Raw genomic sequence first — 19,534 nt, 5'->3', positions numbered from 1 at the left:
TTTAAGGCATCCTTTCCTAGTTGGCCCAAACCACAAACAAATTGTAAGTAGAAGTTAACTAGAGTGATGACCAAAAGTTACTTCTGCCACAAAGTAATGTAAAATAAAATAATATGCATGTAGATGAAAGACAGCACTACTTAGAGAAACAGCCGCGTCAACAAGCCTGCCCCATGAGAAAGAAAGTAAGAATAGTTAGAGATGGGAGAAGTAAGTGCTGCAATAGCTTAGGGCCCTGTACTCACCATGCACAAACTCAATGAGTTGTAAGCTGCCTGATCGGGAGAACAGAAGAGAAAGGATGAAGAGGTTCTACGAGTAGAAGTAGTAGTAGCAGTAGTAGTAGTAGAAGAAGAAGAAGAAGAAGAAGAAGAAGAAGAAAAAGAAGAAATTGCAGTTCAATCATGAAGGAGCTACACATAGCCATAACAGAAGCCATAACAGAAGAGGACGATGAAGAAATTGCAGTGTTTCACTAGGCATTGTCTTATTGCATGGGATAAGAAAGTAATATTTTACATGACAAACTTTGAATAACAGCTCAGCAATTTTTCACAAAAGTAGCGTTGAACAAAAAGTAAATGCAGTTGCTCAGGAGTGGAAATGCCACAGGACTTGAGTTGACATCTGACACTTTCTGCACTGAGTACAGAAAGAACTGGTCCTTATAACAACAATATAACAGTGATCTCTGGAGAAAGTGAATTTTGTATATCACTGGAAAAACTCAATGGCTGGTCTAATTTTTAAGATAAGTCTGAGGACTAATGCTCGTAACTACAAACCTGTATCATTAACACCAATTTGATGTGCAGTTTTGGAACTTACACAACTTTCATTAAATAACTTTAAAAAAAATAAGAGTGCGTGGTGGTGGTTAGTGTTTTAACGTCCCGTCGACAACGAGGTCATTAGAGACGGAGCACAAGTTCGGGTTAGGGAAGGATTGGGAAGGAAATCGGCCGTGCCCTTTCAAAGGAACCATCCCGGCATTCGCCTGAAACGATTTAGGGAAATCACGGAAAACCTAAATCAGGATGGCCGGAGACGGGATTGAACCGTCGTCCTCCCGAATGCGAGTCCAGTATGCTAACCACTGTGCCACCTCGCTCGGTAAAGAGTGTGTGTTCTGCAACATTAATTGTGAAGAACCAAGATCAAGAAGGCTGAAGAAATATCACAGCTGACAGTCTTTATCGTGCCGATCACAGAATGATGTCTCGTGCAAAAGTTGGTACCTCAAGATGACACCCCCAGTTTGTTTTTCTATGCCAAATGAGCAATGCAATTAATGTTAAAGACAAAATGGAAATATTAAAAAATCAATTTGAATGCGAAAATTCAAAAAACTTTTAATTTGTATCTTTGCATTTATCAACTTTGGGAAAAAAGATTGGAATCTTTGCTCCTGATTCTAAAATAAACAATAAAAAATTTAAAAAGGTCAAACATACAATCGGAATCATGACTACAAAAACTGTTTCAAAGTTAAATTACCTTGTTTATGAAATTAATTTCATTATGATATTTAAAAAATGTTTTCTGAAAAATTTACTTTTTTGCGTTTACAAGTTTTGGAAAAATGCTTCTCAACAGTACTCTGATCTGAAACCATCAATCCACAGTGAAGGACTAAATGTTATAATCATCAGCAACATTGTCAAAAAATGTCATCTGTGTGGACACTACTTGCTTCGTGTGTGTGTGTGTGTGTGTGTGTGTGTGTGAGTGTGTGCGCGCGTGCGTGTGGGCGCGGGCGCTCTTGAACTAGACTTGCTACAATATACCACAGTCCTATGAAAGGACTCCTATTTACAGCGCTGAAAAAAACATTATGACAGTAGGCATTCCAACTAGCATAATTACTACAATACTAAAACTGGAGAAATTATGACTTATACAGAGACATAATTGCATTTTCCCGGGTATGGACAGAATAGTTTCACTAATTCCCAAGTAAGTGTTTAATTTCCGCTTTTACTCAATAAATCTTTGGAGTAGTATTAAGTAATAATAATAACAACTGTGTGTGGCTCAATGGTTGAGAGCAAGTTTTTCCACTGGGCAAGTCTTTCAATTGGACGCCACTGCTGTCACTTGCTTGTTCCTAAGGAAACCCAGTTGCTCAACTGGGTAAAGGAGCCCCATAGTTTAACAGGAAATCCAAACTACATGTCATTTCTGGCAGCTCTTCACATCATTCAGCAGTGAAGGCTACATTAACCCTTTGATTGTTGCAGATATGCTCACAGCAGTCCATGGTGGGCACAGCTTTGTCGTCACCTTGTACTGCAACTTGCGCTGAAAGACTGCGTTCCAGCCACTACCTGTGTAGTGGTTTTGCCGCGTAGTCCAGCTCACCTGTGCTGAATATTCCTGGAGAACTGGGCATGACAATTTTGTCTGCTGCTCTGAGTTTCAGCACCCACAATACAAAATAAATACATTTACTCTAACAACTTAAGTTTTACACTTAAAACTCCTGTAGAAACAAACTACTGAATACAGAAATACAGGAAGGATAATAGAAGCCTGTGACCAAAATAACACATCACTTTGGATTCACCTCAGTAACTTAGAATTCTTTCATAGTCTCCTGTCTACATATATTCATAAAACAGTTCAAGATATTTAAGCAAGGCTTTTTGCACATGATATCATGCAAAGAAGTGCTTATATTGACACTTGAAACTTTTTTACCTCTCAAGATAAAGAAGTAACTTTTTTTTTTGACGGAACAATGCACTTTTCGTAACAGTCAAAAAGTAATAAAGCGGCATCGCGTACATTAATATTTACAGTACTTTATGTCAGTTACTAAGCTTAAAAAAAAATTATTTGTTGTTATATCACAAGATGCAATCACTAAGTAACTATCTGTTCTAATTATTTCAATTTCTATCAAGACCTTTCATTTACTTCCAACCTTTAGAATGCATTATAGCTACATGTAATGACACCAACTAGCCTCTTCAGCAACACTATTACATTGGTCTTCATGTGGGGGCATCAAATACTCTACTTCAGTTTCTTTTATTCTGTGATGCCAAATCTTCATGATTTCTTCCTCTGGACAACCATAATTGTGCGGACTTTCTCAGTCAAGAACTAAGAAGCAAATGCACACAGGCTGAACGGCGGAAAGCTGCTGAATGCTGAGAGCAGAAATATGGCTACCTGCTCACTCCACCTGGCCGATTAAATGACCTGAGCATTATAGCATCTGGAGCACACAGACAGTGCTCTAGACACCCGAGCAACAGTGTGTTTTAACATGTCAGAAGCATAAAGGCATCGGCACAGGGGTGTTTGTATACAGATCAAGAGCACCTGATAGAAGCAGCGAAGGCTTGTGTAAATACATACAGAGTGCCTGGGGACAGCAGCAGTGGTATGTATTAATATGTTCAGAGCAAGCAAATGTTACAGACAGACTGAAAATTTCAGTGGCTCAATTGGGATTTGATCCTCCCACCTTTAGGTTTCCACACATGCACTCTGCCACTAGACACCCTGGCCTGACTGCATGAAGTGATTCCTACACACAAGCCCCCCCCCTCCCCCCCCACTCACTCACACACACACACACACACACACACACACACACACACATGATCACAGTCTCTGGCTGCCAAGGCCATACTGTGAGCAACTGCGCATGATGGGAGAAGCAATCAGTGTGATGGAGTAAGTAGGAGACTGGGGTGGGGAGGGGAAGGGACAGCAAAATAGTTGTGGGGGTAGTAAAAGTGCTGCTTGTGGCAGCGTACAGGGATGAGGTGGAGAGAGAGTAAGGCAGCTAGGTACAGAGGACTGCGGAGTCATTGGTGAAATAGGGGGCTGTTTAGTGCTTGGGAACAGCGAAGGGGGTTGATGGATGTAGGACAATGACTATGGAAGGTTGAGACCAGAAGGGTTACAGGACCATAGGATATACTGCAGGGGCAGTTCCCATCGGCGCAGTTCAAAAAAAGCTAGTGTTTCTAGGAAGGATTCAGATGGCACAGGCTGTGAAGTAGTCATTAAAATGAAGAATGCTGTGTTGGACGGCATGCTCAGCAAATGATTGGCCCAGCAGTTTCTTGGCCAAAGTATGTTGGTGGCTATTCATATGAACAGTCAGCTTGTTGGCTGTACTGCCCACATATAAAGCAGCACAGTGATTACAACTTAGTTTATAGATCAAGACTGGTTTCACAGGTAGCCCTGCCTCTGTTAGGAAAGGTGATGCTTGTGACCAGACTGGAGTAGGTGGTGGTGGTGGGATAGGTCTGCTACACGCATATGAGCCATGAGGCAAGGGGTTGGGAGCAAGGGTTGTGTTGGGATGGATGAGGACACTGTATAGGTTTGGTGGGCAGTCGAATACCACTGTGGGTTGGGTGGGAAGGATAGCGAGTAGTACAGTCCTCATTTCAGATCATGACACGACATAGCCAAATCGTGGCCAGAGAATGTGATTCAGCTGCTCCAGTCGTGGGTGGTACTGAGTCACAAAGGGAATGCTGCTCCTCAGTGGCTGTACGGTGGGACATCGGGCTGGTGGGGCATGACTGGAGAGACATCTGTTTTTGTACAGGGTTGGGAAGGTAATTACAGTCTGTGAAGGCCTCAGTGAAACCCTTGGTGTATTTTGGGAGGGACTACTCTTCATTGTATATGTGAAGGAAACATGTGACTAGGCTGTATGGAATGCACTTCGTGGTATGGAATGGGTGGCAGCTGTCTACGTGGTGGTGTTGCTGGTAGGTGGTTGGTTTGATGCAGACAGAGGTACTGATGTAGCAGTCTTTGAGGTGGAGGTGAACATTGAGGAACATGGCTTGTTGGGGTGAAGAGGACCTGGTGAAGTGAATAGGGGAGAAGGTGTTGAGGTTCTGGAGGAATGTGGATTGGGTGTCCTCATCCTCAATCCAGATTACAAAAATGTCATTAATGAATTTGAACCAGGTGAGGGGTTTGGGATTCTGGTTAGACAAAATTCCTGGATATGGCCCATGAATAGGTTGGCATTGTAGGGTGCCATGTGGGTGCCCATTGCATAACCCCGGATCTGTTTGTAGGTGAAGCCTTCACAGGAAAAGTAATTGTAGATGAGGATGTAGTTGGTCATGGTGACTAGGAAGGAGGTTGTAGGTTTGCAATCTGTTGGGCACTGTGAAAGATAGTGCCCAAGAGTGGCAAGGCCATGGACATTAGGAATGTTAGTGTAAAGAGAGGTGTCATCAAAAGAGATGAACAGGCACCAAGTGGAAAGGAACAAGAACTGTGGAGGGTCGGTGGAGGAAATGGTTGGGTCTTTTAATAGGTGGGTACATTTTGGGAAATAGGCTGAAGGTATTGGTCTACGTGAGCAGAGATTCTCTCAGTGGAGGCACAGTAGCTGACCACAATGGGGAGCCCTGGGTGGTTGAGTTTATGGGCTTTACGAAGCACTTAGAGCTTAGGGGTGTGCGGAGTGGTAGGGTGAGGAGAGAGATGGACTTTGGGGAGAGATTCTGGGATAATCCTTGCAGTTCAGAACAACAGTAGTGGAGCCTTTCTCAGCAGGTAGGGTTATAAGGTCGGGATCAGTTTTTAGGTGGTGGATTGCAGTTCTTTCTATGGATGTAAGATTAGCTTGCATGCTGAGAGATTTGAGCAATGATGGTGAGGCAAGGTTTGAAGTTAAGAAATTCTGGAAAGTTAACAGGGGGTGATTTGGAGGCAGTAGGGGTGGACCACGGTTGGATGTAGGGATGAGCTGAGTCAGACAGGGTTCAGCATTTGTCTTTGGTAGAGAGTGATGGTAGGGTTGGTGGCGAAAAAGTGTCTCCACAATAGGGACCATCATTATTCCACCCTGGCTTTTCTGTTGTTTGGTATCTTATCCACATTCACGGTGACTCTTATAAAGAAGTCACAGTTAAAATGTTATATCTCATAAATATACTCACTTGTCAATTTTATCTTCCCAGTCATCACCTTTATCTTCACGTCTAATAGATTTAACAAATGCTTCACATTCTCTCATTAGACGGGATGTAATTTCTTTGTTGTAAGGAGGAGTAAGAGTAGTTGGTTCTTCTTCAATGTCAATACCATCTTTTGATTTCCAGCTGCAAATAAGTAGACACTGAATCTTAAACCAGGCAACATAAAAACAAAAAGTGAAATCTGATGTTTTTTAAGAAAGAAGAGACAAAGTAATACAAAATGTACTGGTACTCACAAATTCTCAGTTGGTGAAAAATTAAACATAAATAATTTTTTGGTAGGTTTTAGGTACGTGTTTTCTGGAGACCAGTCTCCTGGTTTTGAATATGCATGGTCCAACATCACCATGTTGATTTCTCTTCCCTGTGAACACAATAAATGACTGGCTTGAAAAATAAGTAATAATTATGCAACTAATTTTAATAATGGGTAATATTGTTTCATTTACTATGAACAGTAGTGAGTGAACTCGCTTTCAACCATGCAGCCTATTGGATGGAACAACTTCATATTACACAAGAAACAGCCAAAAACAATTAGTAGCATTTCTCATATGCTACAACAAAGGCTCGAAGAACACACAAAACATGGCAAGTTGTGACGTGCATGGACACTCATATCTCCCACAATATCCTAAGCTTCCCCTTATTATGATACACAATGTAAGCAGATCTTACTGTTTCTGGAACATATCCTAATATCATACACAAATAATTCACTGAAATATCAGTATGGATTTAGGCATAATCACTTCTGTGAAATACATCGAACTTTTTAAGTAATATCAGGAGAACAAAGTATACATACCATAAAAGCTAATGGCAGCTGTAACTTGCATTAATGAAGCTCTCCAAGCTGTATTATAACAAAATAGGACTTTAATAAAACCCAATTAAATAGCAAGCAATCACCATGCCACCTCATATCTTTGAGATAAGTGTCACTTCATTTATTAGGGAAAAAAAAAAAAACTATTTTTTTCGAAGACTTCAAAGCGAAAACCACTCAGGGGCTAGCTACGACTATATCTGAGTATTATGAAATCCTACAACAATTTATGAAATTTATTGGCAATTGTGGAATCTTTCCAAAGTTAGCTGTGTTAGGTATGTAGGTATTACCCATTTTACCTATTGGTCACACACAAAAAATTGTGCCAGATGGAGTTTCCTGCTTGACATGAATGGTCATCTTAACCACTTCATCTATTTGAGCATACTTACAGACCAACCCAAACTTCCACATGTCATAATTTCTATGCCCCCTCACCTAGCAACTATACTTCAGTTCCCGCCACAGGATTTCAAGGAGACAAACATATTCAACCTTAGTATTGCAATCACCATTTTACTCTTCAAGGCTTGTAATAATTATCTTTAACAATGCCTGAAGAAATAAGACATTGGTGACTATATTCCAGCAGTACTAAATTTATGAAATTTATTTGCAATTGAGTAATCTTTTTGACTTTAGCTGCATGAGGTACAAAGGTATTACACATTAGTGACCCATGAAAATTTGTGCCGTAACAGGACTCGAACCTGGATGACCCACTTATTGTGAGAGGTTGCCTTAACCACTTTGGCTATCTGAGCAGGTTTCCAGGACCACAAGATTCTGAGACTTTTCACAAATGATGCTACTGCCAAGAGAAAACTTTGCTGCTGTCAACACAAAACATTAGTTACCAAGGAACTGTAAGGATGAATGGCACAGGTCTTGCATCTATGTCTACATGAGCCCTGAGCTAAAGGGTTGGGAGCTGGGGTGGAGTACGGACGAACAACGATATTCTGCAGGTTCGGTGGGTGGTGGAATACCAATGTGAGAGGGGTGGGAAGGGTAGTAAATAGGACATTCGCTACATACTGGAAAAATTCATAAATGGCTCTGAGCACTATGGGACTTAACTACTGTGGTCATCAGTCCCCTAGAGCTTAGAACTACTTAAACCTAACTAACCTAAGGAAATCACACACATCCATGCCCGAGGCAGGATTCGAACCTGCGACTGTAGCAGTCAGGCGAAAAATTCATATTTTGTGATAAATGTGAAATAGGTACGAATTCTGCCTCAAAATGCAAAAACATACAAATTACTTAATAGATGCTGTTTCACAGAGAATTGTATCCAGATGAGCTATTTATCAGAAACAGTTTGAAATAGCTTTATTTTCTGAATACAATATCAAAAATATAAGCAGCTACTGGGATTGTTCATCATCTTGCGAAGCCCATTTGGAAAGATAATGTGCGCAAGAACCTGCTTGCAAAATACAGTGTATGAACGCAACGCTGTATCAATACAGTCAATGATCTGGTGCCATGCCAATATGCATCGTTGAATGGTCAGTTTAAGTTACACATCGCATAATGCAACATAGTACTCAGCCTTGGGACCTAACATTTTATAAGAAGGAAACACGTATGTTCGTTTGTTAGTTAGAACTCAAAAGATAGTATAATGTGGACAGTTTCAATATCACACACAAATCAGATGGCGGATGTTTTGAACTGTAATTGCATCGAATACCGCTAAAGGTCGGGCCTGAACTACGTCGTTAACAATACTCCGCTAACTTCAACACGTAATTGTTCAGTAGCCATCCACGAATGCTTTGTGTTGTGAATTGCTTGTTGTTTTCTTTCCTTCTTTCGAAATAAGTGAAGTGACTAATCCTGGTCCATCACAGATTTAAATTACAACCTTTACAGCACCAGAAGAGATCGGTGATCCCTGTGACAATGTGTCAGTTCTGCTGTAGGCTGCTGCCCAGAGAAATGGAGGCCCACAGCTCCTTTCTCTGTGTCAGTCACAATTCTAGTCTGTTTACGCTCATAGCCTATAGCGCCAGCTCTCTGAGCTCAGCGACTGGAACACAAAATCTGTCACATTTTTCAACTGTGCAGAAATTCTTCCCCTAATGTTAAAATCAAGTTGCCGTACATTCAGTTCTACTTCTACGCTAAGTGCCTTGTCAGTTCTATCTGTAGCATTGTCAACTAAGGGTCATAGGGCTATTAATGCCCACAAAAGGTTGAAGCTATTAGTCTGCATATTTTTTAATCTTCAAATTGGGCGGGAAAAGACAAATAATGTCCAGAAACACCTTCTATGGAGACACATTCACTTAACTGGCGAGAAAATGCTGCTGCTTTTCAACAGAGAAATCATTTTTGAAAGCATAAATGCAGCCAAATGGAGAAACGGAAGGCCATTACATAAAGAAAATGTGTTGCAGCTTTTGCAAAAGCAAACATTCCAGTAAAAAAGTTCCCAATCAGCACTTTTTTTAACAGTCAAAGAACTAATAATTTGCTTGTCTTCACTCATATAGTGTGACACGCTCTTAAATTTGTGTGTCTAATCATTTACAGACAAAGAAAATAGATGTGAATTTCGACAAAAATAGATGCAAATTTTGCCAAAAATAGATACTACATTTTCCAGTCCATAGATGTTCCTCATTTCAGGGCATGATGAAAGATAGTCAAAACCCCGGTGGAGAAAGTGATTCAGTTGCTCCAATCCTGGGTGGTACTGAATGCTTCTATGTGGCCGGACAGTGGGACTTTGGGAGGTGGTGGCTGACTGGAGAGGCAAGGCATGTGAGATCTGTTTTTCTACAAGGCTGGGAGGGTAATTTTGGTCTGTGAAGGCCTCAGTGAGACCCTTGATGATTGCTTGTCACTACAGATGTGATGGCTGTGGGTGGATAAGCTATATGAAAGGGATTTCTTGGTATGGAATGGGTGGCAGCTGTCAAGGTAAAGGTATTGCTGGTGGCTGATAGGTTTGATATGGATGGAGATACTGATGTAGCCATCTTTGAGGTGGAGGTTAACATTGAGGAAGGTGGATTTTTGGGTTAAGGAGGACCAGATGAAGTGACTGGCAGAGATGATGATGAAGTTCTGGAGGAATGTGGGTAGGGTATCCTTACCCTAGATTCAGATCAGGAAGATGTCATCAATGAATCTGATCCAGGTGAGAGGTTTGCGATTCTGGGTGGTTAGAAAGGATTCCTCTAGATGGCCCATGAATCAATTGGCTTGGGATAGTGCCACATGGGTGTCCATTGCTGGACTACGGATTTGTTTGTAGGCGATGCCTTTAAGTGAAGTTGGTCGTGGTGATCAGAAAGAAGGTTGTAGGTTTGGAATATGTTGGCTGTTGGGAAAGATAGCATTCAATAGCAGCAAGGCCATGGGCGTTAGGGCTGTTAGTCTAGGGGGAGGTGGTATCAATAGTGACGAGTAGGGCAACATGTGGTAAAGTAACGGAGGAAATGGTTGGTATCTTTTATACAGGAGGGTAGGTTGTGGGTAACAGGCTGAAGGTGATGGTCTACGGGAGCAAAATTTCTCTCACTGGAGGCACAGGAACTGGCCATAATGGGGCACCATGGGTGGCTGGGTTCATGGACTTTAGGAAGCATGTTGGAAGTAGGAGTGTAGCGAATGGTGGGAGTGAGGAGAGAGACAGACATATGGGAGAGGTTCTGGGATGGGCCTAAGGATTTGAGGAGAGACTGGAGATCCTGTTGGATTTCTGGAATGGGATCACTGCCTGTGGGTAGGTTTGTAAATGGATGAAACTGACAGCTCAATGAGCCCTTCTGCCAGGTAATCCTTACTGTTCAAAACCACAAATCCTACCTGTTGACAAAGACTTCGAACCACATGGATTACCCAGTGGAAGGACTCTGCCAGCAGTCAGTCTCTCTCAAAATATACCAAGGGCGTCATTGCACCTTTCACAGGCCGAAAATAGCCTCCCAACTTGTACAGAAACAAATATCGCATGCTTTACCTCTCCAGTCACTCATCACCACCCAAAATCCCACCATCTAGTCACAAAGGAGTGTTCCCCTCGTGACTCAGTACCACCCAGGACTGGGGAAACTGATTCACATTCACCAACTGGGTTTTGATTACCTTTTGATGTGCCCTTATATGAGATATGTCCCACCTACTATCCTTCCCACCCCTCCCACAGTGGTATTCTGCCAGCCACAGAACTTGCACAATATCTCTGTCCATCCCTACTTCGCCCCTGATCCCAACCCTTTACTCTGGGCTCTTACAGACCTAGATGCAAGACCTGTCCCACACATCCTCTTCCCACCACCACCACCACCACCACCACCACCACCACCACCATTACCAACTCCAGTCTGATCAGACACATCACCTATCCAATCAAAGGCAGAACTTCCAGTAAAAGTTATCAAGTGAGCTGCAACCACTATACTACAATCTACATGGGCATTACAACCAAACAGCTGTCTGTCCACATGAATGACCACTTGCAAACTGTGGCTAAGAAACAGCTGGACTACCGGGCTGCTGAGTACACTTCTCAACACAACATTCTTCATTTCAATGACTGTTTCACAGCCTGTGCAACCAGGATCCTTCCTTCCAACATCAACTTTTCTGAACTGTGCAGGGGGGGGGGGGGGGGGGGCAACTCTCTCTACAATATATTCTATGGTCCCGTAATGCCCCTGGCCTCGACCTTCATTAGTCACTGTCCTTCACCCATCTATCCCCTTTCCTGCTCCCATCCTGATACTACGCAGCTTTCAATTTCCATCAATACACCCACAGTCTTTTTACTTCTCTCCTTTTCCACTCACTTCCAACCTCCCATCTCTAACACCCTGCCCTCCATCTAATCTCCTGACTGCACCACTTGCCCGATTGTCTCTACATCAAGTTCCTGTATACTTCTACAGGCAGCACTTTATTGTCCCCGTCCCTGATGCCTAACCTGCCATCCCTCTCCCTCCTCAACCCAGCCTCCTCCTTGTCACCACTGCCCAGATTGGTTCTTCCATCATGCATAGTTGCTTGCAGTCTGGGCTTGGTGGCCAGAGATGGTGGTCATGTGTGTGAGTTGTATTTGCATGGATTTTTACGTGGTCTACTTTAGAAGCTTACTTTTTAGCAGTCTTTTTGTTGTGCCTGTCTGTGAGTCAACATTTCCACTATGTAGTGAGTAGCGACCTATCCTTTTCATAATATCATCAAAGTTCAACATTTTGTATTCATGTACTGATTTGTAGCAATGAATAATGAACATTTGATTATGCATATGTACATTGCTGGACTGTATGATTATACTTATGTCTAAGGCTATGGTTTGAAAATGAGTGTGATTATCTGACACTAATCACTGCAAAGAAATTACTATTATCACAGCTGTGACAGATATTGCATGAAAATAAAAATATTTAATACTCAAGTTGCTGGTCCTACCCTCCATCAGTATGGTGGAACCTCATAAAAATAAGTAAACTAGTTTTTATCCAATATGTGTATTGGGTTCCTTGTATGACTTGTCCTAAATATAGGAGCATGTGGTGTGACCTCCCTAAACACAGTACATTTCATGTGAATGTAATCAATAAATATTATGCTCATGGTCATCCTCAGAAATTTATAGAATTTTATAGATGACACAAAGAACTTATTACATCCCACAGGACTCATTTACAGATGTTCATAATTCTGAAATGGATTAAAACTCTGTATTCCAGACTCCAAGGGAGGGGGGAGGACAGCAAAAGCCCCTTTGCAAACGCCAAAGATTGTGCTTGAAGCATAATGAAATAAATTATATCCCCCACCACCCCAGACTAAAGTGGTTCAGAATAAGGAGAAACTTTTAATTACAAAAAATATTTCCATTACATACTAAGGCTCGTACAGTACACTTGTATGCAATATCAGTGCTCTAGTGCTTGAAGAGAGGAATTTATGAAAGTTTATGAAAAATTTTATGAAGTCAGCACACAGATCGAAATCTCATACTGGAAAGTCGCATTAATTTCTCCCCATCTCATAATCTCTCCCTCTCTCCTCTCATACATAGAAGGTTGAGTCCAACCATGAATTAATTCACTATAAGGAAATACAGAATAAGTAAATTGATGTCTTACATTTATGTTATTTTATCATTTTAAACAATGTTGGCGTATCATATAGTTTTCTCTTGTTCTTAGCAGCTTTTGAAGGAATTCTGATGGCAGTTTGTGAAGAAATCTGTACACTATCCCAATGTATCCTTTTATTAATAGTTTGATGTAGTAGTTACCTCTTCCTTAAACAAATGATTCGATCAAACACTTTACATACCATTAACTGCAGCTGGTTTGCAGAGACAAGTACTTGACATCTAAGATTGCATCTTCTCGTTCCACACATTGAGCTACTGTCTATCATTGCTTAGTGACTATATTCTTAGAAAAGAGATTCGTGGTGGACTCTTGAAGAAGGTGTGAGTTATTGATTAGCTTACCCTGTGTTTGCATCATTTTAATTACTTCATATTCCCTTGCTCTTGGCAAAACAGAACCTACTTACTCCAATTATCCATTTACAAGAATGTGTCATGAATGCCCCAAATAATTTTTTCTGCTGGATTTATTAACCATATTTCTTGGTAACTGCATCCATGGGCATGGTTACTAATGCATTCTGGAGGTAGCTGGTTTGAATCCTGGTCGTAAAAGAAATTTGGAATATGGGTATGGTATCAGGTAGGCAAGAGGAAAAGATATTGTGGCATACGGTTCCTGACATACTGAATACCTATGTCTTGGATTAAATATCAAACCTCGAATAATTTGCTCATGCAGTGCGGATTGTGACATTATTCATAATACATCCGAAAGAAACAATCTTGGCTGCCCCTTGGGTACTACTTTCAAAGAATTTGTATATTTACTTTTCATTCCCATAACTATGTTTAACATATGATGATGTATTATATTTGTGGTATTTTTGACAAATTCCACATCATGGTAACGTATCAGAGACATGATCCATAGACAATGCAAGTAAAAACAATATAACCATACCATTCTAGCACTTAAGACAATGGATAATTTAACTAACACGACAAATGTCTCCAAAAGAAATAATGTATTTTTACTGAGTATTAGTCATTTTAGAAGTGTTTCTCATGAAATAAAAAAGTTAACAAGTTAAGTGCACCATGTTACGTCAAACTATGTGCTAGCACTGACCACGTACTATCAACAGTAACCGAAGAAAGACTACATTGTTATCTGTGGGTGGTTCAAATGATGTTGCATACAATGGAGGTTCGCATGCTGCTAATGTCTTAAGAACAGCTCTAAATCATCTGAAGCATTTTAATGTAATTGTACTTGAAATTCCACACAGGCACAAATTAATACAATCCCAGTATGTAAATAAGGCAATAACAGCTACAACTCCACATTACGCAGAAAACTGGAACAGCTTTGTGATATTCATAGGATCAAAGTACACAAATTTGGCAGAGAACTCTACGCAATGCATGGCCTTTGCCTCCCCTGGTGTGGGAAAAATTATCTAGCAACTATAATTTGTGACATCTTTGCAAATGCAAGGAACAACATGAACTCAGGACAATCAGATTTGAACAAAGAGTCCACTAACCACACCACACAAAAACTGAAAACTGTAAGAATTGGTATAGACAGATTACATTAGACAACTGGCTGGTGAAAAAAAGAAGATGACACTGCTTCTTCCCAATCTTCCAGTGTGCAGAAACAGACCAACTTGGTGAAACGAGTAGTGAGAAATACCTTTCCCAGACCTTCAAAAATTTTTTTTTGAGAGAGAGAGAGAGAGAGAAAGCTGTGCAGCTGCTTCTGCAAAACAAAAATTGGCAATTTATCACCAAAACATTTGAGGCCTCTGCTAAAGATCAATGAACTAACAATCGATGATTGTGAGCCACGAAGTACAGATCATTCCCCTGTTACATGCTTTAGTCAGCACCATATTAATTCTAGTATACAAACACTTGAGCTAAATAATTATTACTTGGCAACATCAGTCTATACAAAATATAAAGAAAGAGGTGATATTGCCATCTATGTCAAAAACAATGCCACATGTAGAGCAACTGATATGCAGAATTCTTGTTTAGAACATTTGGAAGTGTGTGCCAAAGAATTGTCTTCAAATAATTCTCATGGATCAGCAGTAACAGTATATACAGCACCTCCAGGGAACTTTAGTCACTTTTTGAAGCAGTTAGATTCTCTCACACATTAAAACACAGAAAAGATGTGATGAGTGCTTGGGGACTTCAATGAAAACTTACTAACGAATTCAGTGATAGATCAAACGTAGAAAATTTGATGTCTACATATAATCTTGAATCTGTAGTTAGTTTCTCTACTAGAATAACTTCATGTGCAAGCACACTAACTGGTGATATATTTATACACCAGACCAAAACAGATTACACAACTTCCAGGCAAGTCAGGAATGGCCCCTCTGGGGCGCAATGGATAAAGACGCACTTTTAACACTGCAAGTGTGTGTGTGAATGAAAGTGGCCCCCACTGGAAAACAGCTATAACAATTAATGATGAAACTATCCAAACTTTTAAATCTCATCTCCAAGACATGGACTCAAGATCTGTGCATAATTTAGATAATACCTATTCCAAGTACAGTCTTTTCAGTAATGAAGTGGCACTGATATTTGAAATTACCTTGTCAAAAAATATATATAAGATCCAAACCAAAAAGCCCTAGATAACCGCTGGTATTAAGAGTTCGTGCAAAAGGAAACAACAGCTGTACATTGTATCACAAATTCAGACAACCACAACCAGTTAAACCACTATAAAAATATTGTAAAATACTAAATAAAGTTATTCAGAACTCAAAAAGTTTGTATCTGTACTCTAAAATTTTAAAAATCCAGAAACAAAATCAAAACTGTATAGGAAGTGAAAATGAGTGAGACTGGTGCAAATTGCCCCCATAAGACCCAAATATTGTTCTCAAAAATGAAGGAATAGTACAAAATCTAGAGAATGTGGAAAAATTTTTTAATTAGCAGTTTTTAAGCGTTGCTGAGGGAACAGGACTCAATGGCTCCTTACAAAAGACCATAAAAATACTGAAAGATCATATCCAAATTCTTTAGAGCAGATAGGTACAGCCCTTGTAACAGTATAGAAAGTAATAAAAACCATAATTTCTTTAAGAAATAAAAATTCAGCTGGTGTCAACAATATATCCAGCAAATTGCTAAAAGCTTGCTGCATCAGTTCAGTGAAGTCCTAGTTTATATTCTCAATGCCTCTCTCAGACAAGGTGTCTTCCATGACAGGATGAAGTATGCTATTGCAAAGCTTCTCCACAAAAAAGGGCTATGTCACAGATGTTACAAACTATTGTCCTGTCTCTCTTTTGACTGCATTTTCTTAAGACCTCGAAAAATTAATACAGCCACGATAGTCAATCACCTAAAAAGCTTTGCAAAAACCAGTTTGGATTCAGAGACGGTATCTCTGCAACTGAAGCTATATTTTTATAATAGAGGGAAACATTCCACGTAGGAAAAATATATATAAAAACAAAGATGATGTGACTTACCAAATGAAAGTGCTGGCAGGTTGACAGACACACAAACAAACGCAAACATACACACAAAATTCAAGCTTTCGCAACAAACTGTTGCCTCATCAGGAAAGAGGGAAGGAGAGGGAAAGACGAAAGGATGTGGGTTTTAAGGGAGAGGGTAAGGAGTCATTTGAATCCCGGGAGCGGAAAGACTTACCTTAGGGGGGAAAAAGGACGGGCATACACTCGCACATACACACATATCCATTCACACATATACAGACACAAGCAGACATGCCAGCCAGTGTGGCCGTGCGGTTCTTGGCACTTCAGTCTGGAACCGCTACAGTCGCAGGTTCGAATCCTGCCTCGGGCATGGATGTGTGTGATGTCCTTAGGTTAGTTAGGTTTAAGTAGTTCTAAGTTCTAGGGGACTGATGACCACAGATGTTAAGTCCCATAGTGCTCAGAGCCATTTTTTGTAGTGCCGAGTGAATTAATTATGATACAGAATAGCATTTGTCTGTGTACCATTATATTTAGTATTAGTTTATTTGCTCATATTTCCTTGACATACTGTCTCATTAATTCATGCCAAAACATGTATTTTTCGTGGTACATGCAGGAATAGTGGATTATAATTATCTCTTCTCAACATAATGTCAAGTGTGTATCTGTGCTATGTGAATTAGTGTTACGAGTGCTTGTGCATTTTTTGTTTGTTTATTGCAATACTTATTCCATAGATCCAGTTTTGTGTGGAATAAGTCAAAACATTTCAGTCATTATTACGCCTGTAACATTAAGGGCTACAAACAATGATTAGGAATACAAATCAGTAAGTAATAATATATTAGCTAAATAGTTACTGATAGTGTAAAAAAAGACTATGTTGTTGACTTACAAAACACAAATTAATGTAAATAAAGCAGCAAGTTACATTAAAACAGGAATACACAGATATGCATGGGAAACAAAGGGAGTGATTCATATGGAAAACCTGGAATTCTCAGAGAAAAATCAGGGAAATCTCATGGAATTTCAGGAATTTCATAAATCTCAGGGAATTCTGCATTTTTAACCTGGTATTGAAATTAAATTTTATCAAGTTTTATAAATCACAAATTTCAAATTACTTAATATTTCAGACTGTGTTAATTACATGAATATTATTCCATATAAATTATCGATGTGTAAAAACAGGTATTAAACAGTTGCTTATGGTCAGTACATAGCACAGCTACAAGGAAAGAAAGTCATTATTGTGATATGCCCTCCCCCTCGCTCACCATTTATTTATCAGGAGCTTTTTGACACCATCTTCCTCCTCACACCTGGGATTCTCCTGGAATTATTTTCCAAGTTTGAGTAGCCACTCTGGAAATAATCTTATCTACTTCTGCCAAAGAATTCATCTAGAGAATATCAACTTCTTTCGAGCAATAACTCCTTTAGCTTACTTTTAAATAGTATATTATTATCTTGCAGACACTTAATGTAACTTGGAAGTGCGTTGAAGATTTTTGTGCTTGTATATTTTACATCTCTTTGCACCAGAGAAATTTTTCATGTCACATTGTATGTTGCATTTCCTCCTTGTGTTATGGTGATGATGATGATGATGATGATGACTCATTTGTTTTTCATATTGAGATGGATTGTGAAGCATGATTGGCATGATTCAAAAGAGATATTTTCAGGTAGTAGTTAGTATACCTATTTGGTTAAAAAGATTATGACATAGACACAACATTTTTTGGCTTGCAAGGACTTTTTTCGACAGTGGTGAATGGGCCCAGAAAATTATTCCACATCATATAAGTGAATGGAAGCAGCCAAAGTAGGCAGATTTGGAGACATTGATGTTTCTGATTTTGGTGATTATCCAGGTGGCAAATGTTGCTGAGCTCAGCCTTTCCATGGTTTGGTGGATATAGTGGCCCCAGTTAAGCCTATTATCTACATGGAAACCTAGGAATTTCGAACAATGTACACTATGTATCTGATAGCTCTCGTGCACAATGTTTATCTCCAGTGGACTTTTGTGATCAGAATGGAAAAGAATGTAACTGATTTTGTTGAGGTTTATTGATAGACTATTTACTGTGAACTAGATCAGAACATTTGCATGTAATTGGTTGAGATTTAACTCTAGATTCATGGATGTTTTACTATTTGTCACAATACTTGTGTCATCTGCAAACTTTTAAAAGTTGCTTGCTTTGTTTAAAGACAGAGGTAGATTGTTGATACACCCCTATGTGTGAGAAATGGCAAGGGACCAAGGATAGAACCTTGTGGAACTCCATAATGTACTGTTCCCCACTCAGACTCTATCCCTCCTGCCTATGTGTTGTTGCCATCTAACATTGTTTTCTGTTGCCTACCTTGTAGATGCAACTTGGGCCAGTTGCCCATTTGTCTTCAAATTCCGTAGTGGCATGCTTTCTCTATAAATATTTTATGACTGACACAGTCATAAACTTAGACAGATCACAAAATATGCCAGCAGGCAACGTCGTCTTGTCAAAGCACTCAAAAACATTATTTGTAAATGAAAATATAGCTTCATATATCTAAAAACAAATATGATGTGACTTACCAAATGAAAGTGCTGGCAGGTCGACAGACACACAAACAAACACAAACATACACACAAAATTCAAGCTTTTGCAACAAATTGTTGCCTCATCAGGAAAGAGGGAAGGAGAGGGAAAGACGAAAGGATGTGGGTTTTAAGGGAGAGGGTAAGGAGTCATTCCAATCCCTGGAGCGGAAAGACTTACCTTAGGGGAAAAAAAGGACGGGTATACACTCGCGCGCACACACACACACACACATATCCATCCACACATATACAGACACAAGCAGACATGTCTGCTTGTGTCTGTATATGTGTGGATGGATATGTGTGTATGTGCGAGTGTATGCCCGTCCTTTTTTCCCACACACACATATCCATCCACACATATACAGACACAAGCAAGAATACTTTTACAAATATTATCTGGTGTTAAACATTTCTTTGACTTTGTGATGATCTTACATCGATGAAGCAGATGGCAACTTGTTGCACTTCTAATAACTTTAAATCTGGATCATGTAACAAAAAATCATATGTAACAGCAACTAATATTTTGTATTTCAGTCAGTACATTTCAATTCAACAAAT

General features: G+C 39.9%; 1 protein-coding gene across 1 annotated transcript in view; it reads right to left on the bottom strand.

The window, feature by feature from the left end:
- Positions 1-19,534, bottom strand: part of LOC126195452 (KAT8 regulatory NSL complex subunit 3) — a 172,051-nt gene that overhangs the window by 141,833 nt on the left and 10,684 nt on the right. The window contains exons 3-4 of the mRNA XM_049934083.1: positions 6,212-6,339; positions 5,937-6,098 (exon numbers count right to left, since the gene is read on the bottom strand). Coding sequence (XP_049790040.1) covers positions 5,937-6,098; positions 6,212-6,339 — 290 coding nt within the window. The remainder of the gene's footprint in view (positions 1-5,936; positions 6,099-6,211; positions 6,340-19,534) is intronic.

This window comes from Schistocerca nitens, chromosome 1, assembly GCF_023898315.1.
Source record: "Schistocerca nitens isolate TAMUIC-IGC-003100 chromosome 1, iqSchNite1.1, whole genome shotgun sequence".
Lineage (NCBI taxonomy): Eukaryota > Metazoa > Arthropoda > Insecta > Orthoptera > Acrididae > Schistocerca > Schistocerca nitens.
This window is presented reverse-complemented; position numbering and strand designations above follow the sequence as displayed.